General features: G+C 29.4%; 1 protein-coding gene across 1 annotated transcript; it reads right to left on the minus strand.

Annotated features, from left to right (window-relative positions):
* Window positions 1–4,401: 4,401 nt before the first annotated feature.
* On the minus strand, window positions 4,402–8,022 carry LOC105790460 (glutamate receptor 1.2). Its single transcript, XM_012618071.2, has 4 exons — window positions 7,749–8,022; window positions 5,452–6,479; window positions 5,059–5,374; window positions 4,402–4,679 (listed from the first exon to the last, which is right to left on the minus strand). Exons 1-4 carry the CDS (start codon window positions 8,020–8,022, stop codon window positions 4,402–4,404), a joined length of 1,896 nt encoding a protein of 631 aa, XP_012473525.1.
* Between the last annotated feature and the right edge of the window lie 2,213 nt (window positions 8,023–10,235).

Genomic DNA, 10,235 nt, shown 5'->3' on the forward strand with positions numbered 1-10,235 from the left:
AATTAAGAATGTATCACCACTAAATTAAAAAAAAATGCTCATCTTCTCACCCCTAGCAGTAAACAACATTGTAACCATGCCATTACTACAATAATAATATGAACAGAGTTGAGTATGAATCAATAGAAAATACAATTTTAATAGGACGCACATGAAAGTAGTAACTATATGATTGGTCAAAGGGGAGAATGCGTCACTGAGAGACAACCATAGGTCTAGAAAGTTTTAACGAGTCATTGTGGCTCAATTTTTTTTTTTATCAACTCTTTACCTTTGATTTAAGTTGAATTCCATTAATTGAATTGAAGTCAATTCAAAGCTATGCGGAGTGAGGGTCGGGTTATTATATAGTATTATATTATAAGTATTAATTTTATATGCATTTTTTAGTAGTTTCATTAAAGATTTTATCGTATCTGTTCTTTTAAATAGAATGTTTAAAATTATGTATAACTCTTCTTTAATCCATAAATAGCGTGTTCGAATCAACATCCTCTTGCATTAACAACAATAATCATGTCAATCAAATTAAAACTCAATCGACTATACAAGTTTTTTATTTGTTCAATGTCTAATCATGTTTTTTATTTTAACTTAATATTGAATAATTATATTCTTTCTTTTATTACCGGTATATATATATATATAATTTTCCTTTTGTTGAATTTCTAAATATAAATAGCTCAATATATTTTATATATTATGAAAAATAAAAAATTATATATTATATATATTAAGTCAACCTCTTATTTTTACACCTATATAAGATACCTTTTTGAATTTATACTTTTGAAGACTATATATTTTGAATTTATACTAATAAAAAAAATTATCATTTTAGTCATTAAAATTTGAGTTATGATCGAGATGGTAGTCTTTAAATTCTATTATTCTTAAATTAATAGATATAGTGATTAAAAATGTAGAGACTAAATATATCAAATTATTAAAAAAAACTAATTAAGGGTGGGTTTGGTTAGGCGGTGGGATGCGGTGCGTTTAACTTACTTTTTGTCTCACGCTATAGTATCGCTATAGTATCTAATCTCACAACCACCAGTATTTTCACACTAATCACAGGTAACGCACCTTCCATCCAAACTTATCCTAAATCCATAATTTAGGTATAGTATGAGATTAATAATAGAATTTGAACAAAAATAATTTTACCTTCACCAAAGTAAAAAAAAATTAAAATATTGCAAACCTCAAATAACTAAATGTATAATTTAATAGTGTGAAATATTTTAATTCTATAAATATAGTATTTAAATACTGCTACATATTTTTTGCAATCCTTAAAATTTTAATTATTGAAACAAAATTAATATATGATCTTTTTCTTTCCTTAATCTTCGATTCTTCCCTTTTTTTTTCTTGGTTTTTTTCCTTTTATTTTCTTTTACAATTATTAAACTAATTTTAAGCAAAGGCAAAAACCCTAGCCAAAAAAGCTTACAATGTTGATGGGACTTCCTTGGCCTTTGATCTCTATTTCCTGCATCGTTTTGCTTTTGATATTGATCCCATCAGTTTTCAACTACAAGTCGCAGTGGAACAAATGGACCATCATCTTGCATTTCATCTTCGTTGCAGTGCCTTTGCTTTTGCTTATCATCCTCGCCCACTTCAAGGATGGTTTACCCTCGGTTAACATTTACAAGTTGAACTTTCTTCGTCGTGATGTTGGCCTGGTGGTGCCGCCAGGCCTCCTGCTTGTGCTGCTGTTTTTACTTATAATGGCCTATTCGTTAAGCCCTTCGTAAATAGTACTAGTCTTTAATTTCTTCTTCATTCTTTCATTGTTTTGGTATTGAAAAGGTTTCAATTAAGTTTTGCAAATGTGGATGCTGTAAAACAGAGAATTTAACTATGTTTGATGAAATTTGCCATGTAATATATATAGTTTGGTTGGTGGATGCAAATTCATGCTTTTCTTTGCTTGATGATTCTCTAGTTTTTGTGATGTTCAGAGTTTTCTCTATGGATTTAAAATTACTTATGTCAATATTTGTTAATGCATACAATCATTCTTAAGTGGGTAATATATTCAAATGAAAGCCTCCCTAAATTTATTCTAAAGAAAACCTCAAATTAATCCATGTAGGTCAAAGTCCACACCAAACTTAACTCACATAATGTACAATCTTATCATATTAGGTCATATAATCAACCTTGTAAGACATCCACTTTGAACGACAAATCTACCAATCAAATCAAATAATAACATATGAATTTCAGTTTTATCATTTTACTCTTTTAATTAATATGCACAATGTAATTATTTTAAAGTTAAAATATTTAGATTTAACTTTTTTATCTTTCTTTACACTCGCATTGCGAGCTTGCCACAATTTAATAAACTTTATTTGTCATTGAGTAGTGTAATAATATTGTATAAAACAAATTTATTACCATCAATATACACAATGGAAAACAAAGGTCCTCAAGAAGTAATGAGGATATTCCTCAATAAAAGTGTACAGCTTACTGGAATTTACAAATAGGGTTCATGATGTAATTTCATGAACTTCATCAATTGTCCAACTCTGGGTGTACTGCATTAGCATTGCTTTTGTTTCTGAAAAATTTCATGCAAATGTACTGTTTCACAAACTCAGGTCGTCTCCATTCTTTCATAACATGAAAGTTTTTGTAAAGCAAAGAAGTGAGGAACAAGAAACAGGCTATAGCTAAATAAATTCCATTGATAAGGAACAAGCCTCGAAAGTCTCCTACCGTAAGTGAGCTCACACTGTCCAAAGTATTATCTGAATCAAAATCAGTGATCGGACTTTTGAACCACTCATTTTCAAGCCTTTGAAGCATCCCATCTTCTCTTAGTTTTGCAATTTCCCTTGATATGTCATGAGCCATGAGTGAACCTTTTGGAAATGCCTGAAGATTTCACAATGAAGTTAAAACATTAGGGCTATAATATCTATGTGCCAAGATTGGGATATCTCTTCACAAATGTATTCTTTGAAATATAGATCCTTAAAATTGATTTTCTAATATTTTCAAAAAAAGATCATTTTATAAAAATCTGAACACTTAGAATTGTTCAAGAGACATCATAAACTAGAACTGCCTTTGGGTTGAATACTCCACCTAACTCGATATCCTCAACTTAGCCTAGGTTGAACATCGACAAGGAAACTTTTGCCTTGGGCTAACTTGGGTTGACTCGGATTTAAATTAAATAACAAAAATAATTTTATATAAATTTAAATATAAAATATAAAAATAAATTGTAAATACTATCTATAACATCTATAATATATAAAAAAAAGCATGAATTTAGAAAAACTTTTGAGCACGAGGATATCCTTTATTTTTCATCATATTACTAATTTCATATTTAAAAATTTAAAGTAAAATAAAATATGTGATAATTATAAATTTAAAAATAAGTATAATTTACATTTACATTTACTAGTTAAAAGAAGCGTGCTAATTCTTCTTGAATGAAACTCTAAAAATAGAAGAGAAAATTTGTGATAGCTATAATTATAATTATAATTTAAACTACGAGTATTAGCTAAAAATTGTGGTAATTTTAATAATGTAAAATAGAGTTATTACTTGAATAAAATTTTAAACATCTTAATTATCAATTAATTAATATTAGAGTTAATTATGTTAATTATTTATTTTTGAATAATGTTGTTTTGCATTAATTACATAAATTAAAACTATATTGTATGTTGAATATGTTAAAAATATTTTAATTATGACTTTAAAAAATTTCTAATAATAATATTTGAATTGATAAATTAATATATTTTTAATTCTATTCAATAATTCAAATAAAAATAATATATTAGGTTAATTACTATAATTAAAAATAAAATATTTAAAAATCTGATTAAATAATAAATTTATAAAATCACATACAGAAGTTAGTATATATAAAGTGAAACCAGCTATTAGATGGGGTCAAGGGCTTTGCCCTTCTTAATAAATGAAAAATTGTATTTATGACCCTCATAAAAGAAACAGTTAATTTCAACATTAAGGTTTTTTAATCTCTTGATAAAATGAAATATATATTTGCCCTGAAAAGGATAATGATTCAATTTAAGTTCTTTAACATAAAATTTTAATTTAAACTCCAAAAAATTTATAATTTTATCTTGATCTCTGAACACAAATTTTTTAATTTCACCCTTATATTTCAAATCGAGCCAAAGCCATCTTTAATTCCACACATAGACATCTTTACCTAAAACTCTATTGTTACATTATGCATGCATGTATGTATGTATGAGAAGTACTTGAATAACTTACAAAGCCAAAGCCATTGGTAACAGGCATGACGTGGCCGACCATGGAATAACGTGTTGGATATTTTTGTCGCAAGATGTTAATGTATGGCATCTCCTCAATTATCGCAGAGACTCAACCATTTTTACCTCCTTCAGATAAAGCCTTCGCGTATTCTTCGAGTGAAGTAAGCCTGATAGATTTTGACTGTAAATTCGGGAAATTTAGATTGCCAATAGCTTCTTGGGAAACAGGGCCTGTTGCACCTATGATGCTCTTCCCAGAGTTGAACTCAATCTGTTGAACCGTCATCATTGATGTCAAAGTGGCGGTGTAATTCGAGCCCAATATAAACACCACAAACACCCACAAAACAACCACTGATCTCGACAAGTTGCTCGATAATTTCTCCCCTACAAATTCACATTTTAAAGGAAAATTATATCAAACCTTTTTCCTAAATTTTGCTATTGAAACGTGGGTTTAGTGTAATTGTACCTGAACATCATTTATTTTCGATTTAATAGATTAAATAGACGGTTCAACAATTTACAAATAAAAGAATTGAAATCTCATAGTAATTGGAAATATGTTCCTCTATATAATAATGTTACTATAACATGTTAGAAGTGATTTTTTAATAAAAAGAGTATGTCAATATTTTAATTTAAATAATTAATTATTTGGACTATTTAATTATATTATAAAAATATACAACAAACCAGGCTAGCAAATTTGAGAAAAACAAATTTTGACCAAATGAGTTTAACATGTACGCATGAGAATGCTTACAATGTGCAAAAACAAAGATAGAGAAGGAGAAGCCAAACATCCTTCCAATTTCCCCATTTGATTGCCGGGTTTGTCGTTCAACAGATGCAGGGCGTTCAATCAGCCAAATAAATAAAGCTGATAAGACATAAACCCCCACAATTGTAAGCCAAAGACCTGGTGTGAGTGGTTTCAAGAAAATCCACAAGTTTTGGTTCTCCTTTGGGGTTAGCCGAGAAACCATCCCGATCCCCATGTCCGTAAACGGCAAAGTAAAATCCACGTACAATGATCTATTTGATGTAATCGTTATGTCCCCAACAGCACCATCGTACTTCTGTTTTTGTTTATCCAACACAAATCAATAAAACCAAGTGGCATAAACGAAGCACATAAAATTGTTAAGAACCATACCTGGAGATATACTTGGTAGACAAGATCACTGTAAGCCTCACCTATGGTTGGGTTATTATATTCGAAGGGGACGAACTCATAGGGCACTTTATGCTCCAAACCCGCCATTGCAGCTTTGAAAACTTCTATGCAGAAACCAGAGAAGCTGATATTGGCCTGAAGATCAATGTCCACTTTCAGCAATTGAGGGAAACCGTTTGATTTTGGAACAGCAATCCTTAGGGTCTTAGTGCTCGTTTGCATCCTTCGACCTTTGGGAATGGTTGATGTCCCACCAGGCCAGATTATTGTTTCGAAGCCGGAGCTTGAAAATAAATGCCTTCCATGGGCAAACCCGTGTGATAATTTGTTGGTGAATTTGCCTGTCCAAAATCCAACTCTTCTTTCCCCTTCAGTACCTAACACATTCACTATTTCGAAATTGACCATTTGAGTAATGAAGTTCATCAGTCGTAGCATATCAAACTCCTTTGATTCTTTCATCCTATAAGACCTGAAACCAATGAATCCTTGCATGTTTTCGTATATCGATGAATAATCTTTCAAATTCTGCAAGTGATTCATGCACTTGGAGGTAACGATCCATGCATACCCTTGGCTAGCCATTCCTAGCCTTTTCGCGTGTACGAAAATACGAGATGCTAAGACAGGTTCAACATGCACAACGAATACCGAAGTTTCCATTGCTTTGAGCCTATGAAGCTCTTCAATTATGTGTTCATCTTTCGATGAAGCAGCCACTGAGCTTTTATATGCAACCTGAAACTTTTTCTCTTCAAAGAAATCACTCCAATGATTGTCATTATGATCTTCGTAAATGAGGATAACCTTTTCCCATTTATGTAATTCTGCGAAAGCAATAATTCCTTTCACTTCGGCATGGTCATGTAGTGGAACTTGAATCAAGTATGGGGCGGAAATTGGGATTACTGGAATTTTGGTGTTATTCCCAAATTCAGCCAAAGACAATGTTGATTTTTGGGCACTGAGGATGACCTTGACTTTGTTATTTTCCCCGAGATTAAAAGCTGGATAGGAAAATGTATAGCATAAAAAGGTCAAATTGTTGAATCAGAACTTTTAGCCTACATTAAATGGATTTTGGAGAAATCTTTTTCCAAACATGAATATATTTTTATTTTTTATATATGAATTCTATAATTTAAATTTTTTAAATATATTTAAGCTGTATATGCTTAATAGTTTAATAAAAATAATAAATATTAAATAAATATGATATATTTTATTAAAAATTAAAAATTATATAAATATAACATTCTTAGATTAATCATTTATAAATATAAATAAATTTGAGCTCATTTTTAATTGGTCTATGAAGTTAAAAAAAAACTTTTCCATATCTGTCCCTTTCTTTGAAGTTGTAGGAAATTTCGTTTGCATTAATTAGTCTAATTAGACTAATGCCCAGTATATAAATCAACTTGTCCGTAAAATGGAGTAATGCCAAGCATTTCAAAATTTTGACAGAATTTTTTATTAATTTTATATTATACATAAAGTTATAAATTAATTCATGTTTTTTCGTTTAATTATTTTTATTTTTATTTTTTAGAATTTTAAAATTTAATCTTAACATGAATTATGGTTGTTAAAGCCATTAATTGGTTTTTTCTTTGTGAATAATACGTGAGAAAAACAAGTTGATATGACATTACCCATGTGATAATATGTTTGTTCTTACAATACTTTAGGAATAATAAAACTTAATGAATTTAGCACTTATCATTAGGTTTGGAATAAAATTTAAAATTAGAAATGTGAAAAGACTAAAATGACCAAATAAAATAACTAAATCCGCAACTTATGCATAATACACGGATTAATAACAAAATTTAACCATTTTTAATATTAGAAATGCCTTGATGCAAGAAAGTTTAAGGTAAAAGTACAATTGAATTTTGCCCCCTCTACTATAAAAATGAGCAAATTAGTCCATATACGTTAGAGCAAAGAGTAAATCGGTCCTTCTGTTAAAAATTTCATCAATTTTTATTGTTAAAATTTGGTCCCTATATGTCAATATGAGATACACGTGACACATCACGTATGACTATTTGGTTAGACTGCTACACTGATTTCTAACGGTAGAAATGGATGAATTTTTTGACAAAAAGGATTAGTTTACTTTTTTAATCTAACGTACATGAATTAATTTGTCCATTTTTTTAGAAAAAGAGATAAAATGTTATCTCACTCCTAATACAGAATCTTCTATGATACTTTTATCGAAAGTTACATGGGGGAAGAAAAAAAAGTAAAAGAAAGCTTATAATTACCGGAAGATAAAGCAAGCAAAGGGTCCCCTTTGGAGTCTCTTGTATGGAGAACTATCCTCATTTGGTTGTCCCTACCAAAGCTATTGAAATCGGAAATCGCCATGGAAACGCGGCCATGGATAACTTTCCCCTCCCTCGATCCCATATCAACGATTAACCCAACACCAACCTCTTCGCCGTCCACCGCAGGTCCAAGGCCACCAACTTGGCCACTTAGTTCACCGAGGAGACTAAAGTAGAAAGCAAATAAAAGCAAAATTTGGTTCTTTATCATTAGGCCAAATGCTGTTTTTTCTTTTTTGAATATTTATTTGTTTTTTGTTCTTTGGTACCTAATACATTCTAATTAATTTCCTTTATGAAATGTAAACGGGGAATATATATATATATATATAGGTTTAAGAGTATGAGGTTGACATAAATTACAAAACGTCTAAATATGATTTGTCTCACTTGAGTCTCTTTCAACGACTAGAACCATAGAGTTCGTCCAAATCAATATGTCGGATTCGTATTAGATCAAGTATGGGTAGAAATTTCTTAAAATTACTTTTAAAAAAAGGTTTAACTATAAAAATAGCCTCCAAATGATGCTTAACTATGAATTTCGTCTCAATTAACTCAAAAGGTGTATGATATTGATGGGTAATAAATATATATAGTTGTGTTTAATTCCCTGAAATTCTAGTTATATTGAGGGATTAATTGTAGAAATTGTGTTTATTTTTATGCAAGAGTCGAAGATATTGGACTTAATTGCAAAATTTTGGTTAAATTGATGCATTGTGAAAATTTTGATTAAATAGTGGACTTGTGACGTGGACCAATTTGGGAGCTACCAACTTTAAAAAATTAATTTAAGAGGATTGAATTTGGCCAGATATGTTATCTGATTTAGTTAATTTCCTATATATAGTCAAAATGGGGAATATATATATATATATATATATAAAATATACATTTATACAGGTATCATGTATAGGTGTAAAAGTAAGAGGTTGACTTGATAAATTACATAATGTCTAAATATAATTTTTGTCTCACTCGAGTTTTCTTTTCAAGGGGGGGGGAACTTTTACCATTGGAGTCATCCCCTCCCCTTAACCAATTGAAGCATGCATGAAGAAGCCACGATGCTTCGTTTATTATTTTCATTGCTGCATCCACAACCATAGACTTTGCCCATTTACATCATATCTTGCACCTTTGGATTCAATCAACTATTTTTTTTATATAACTATGATTCATTATGTCTGATCAAGAATCGGATTATTTATCGTCTTCATTTTTAAAATTTTTTTTTATTTTAATCTTAATTACAAAATTCTAGCTTCATCCTTTTACACGAAAAAGATTGTCACATGAAAGTAGTAAATATATGATTAGTCAAAGGGAAGGATGTGTCACTAAGATACAACCATAGGTCTAGAAAGTTTTAACGAGTCATTGTGGCTCAGTTTTCTTATGTACTCTTTACCTTTCATTTAAGTTGAATACAATTAATTGAATTGAAGTCAATTCAAAGCTATGCGGAGCTAGGATCGGGTTTTTATATAGTATTAATATTATAATTATTTGTTTCATTTCTCGAATTTTATAAAAAAAAAAATTCAATAATCTCATTATAGGTTCTATGTTCTTTTGAACAGAATACCTAAACTATCTATAATCTCTTCCTAACTCATAAATAAGAAGATAATGCACTTCAGCGCATTCGAATCCATATCCTCCTGCATTAATAACAATAATCATGCCAATCGAATTAAAACTCAATCAACTATTATACAAGCTTATTTATTTGTTCAATGTCTAATCATATTTTTTTATTTTAACTTAATATTGAATAATTATATTATTTTCCTTTTGTTGAATTTCTAAATATAAATAGCTCAATATATTTTATATATTTACATAATTTGGATAGGTATAATCAAAACTCGGAATAAAAATTTTGGACAAGAACCTTAACATCACTTCCTTATTATCATATTTATAAAAATCCTCAATCAACCCAAAAAAAGAACCCTCCTCAAAAACTCTCATTTATCTTGCTTTAAACATGATGATAATGGGAATTCTTTTGTTTTGATTTTCTGCTATTTTACTCTTGGTTTCGAGCTACCACCCACAACTTTTGAAACTTTTAAAACGCTTGGTATGATTCTCATTTCTGGCGAGTCAATGGTGAATGGAGGTACCATTAATCTATTCTTCTATTTGTTGGCTAGAGGAGAAGAGGAAGCAATTGTGATTTTAATTTGGTTAAAATATGCTATAAGTCTATGTACTTTTTGAAAATTAGGAATTTACTACATTTACTTTTATTTCATAGAATTTAATCTCTTTACTTTTGAAATTTCAAAATTCGGGTCTAACTATTAACATTATTTTTATTTTTATTAAATTTGTTTGTATGACATTTTCTAAATAAATAAATACTCACTTAGTAGTCATGTAACTAAAAATAAATTTTAATTAACTTGAAAT

Source organism: Gossypium raimondii, chromosome 7 (assembly GCF_025698545.1).
Source record: "Gossypium raimondii isolate GPD5lz chromosome 7, ASM2569854v1, whole genome shotgun sequence".
NCBI lineage: Eukaryota > Viridiplantae > Streptophyta > Magnoliopsida > Malvales > Malvaceae > Gossypium > Gossypium raimondii.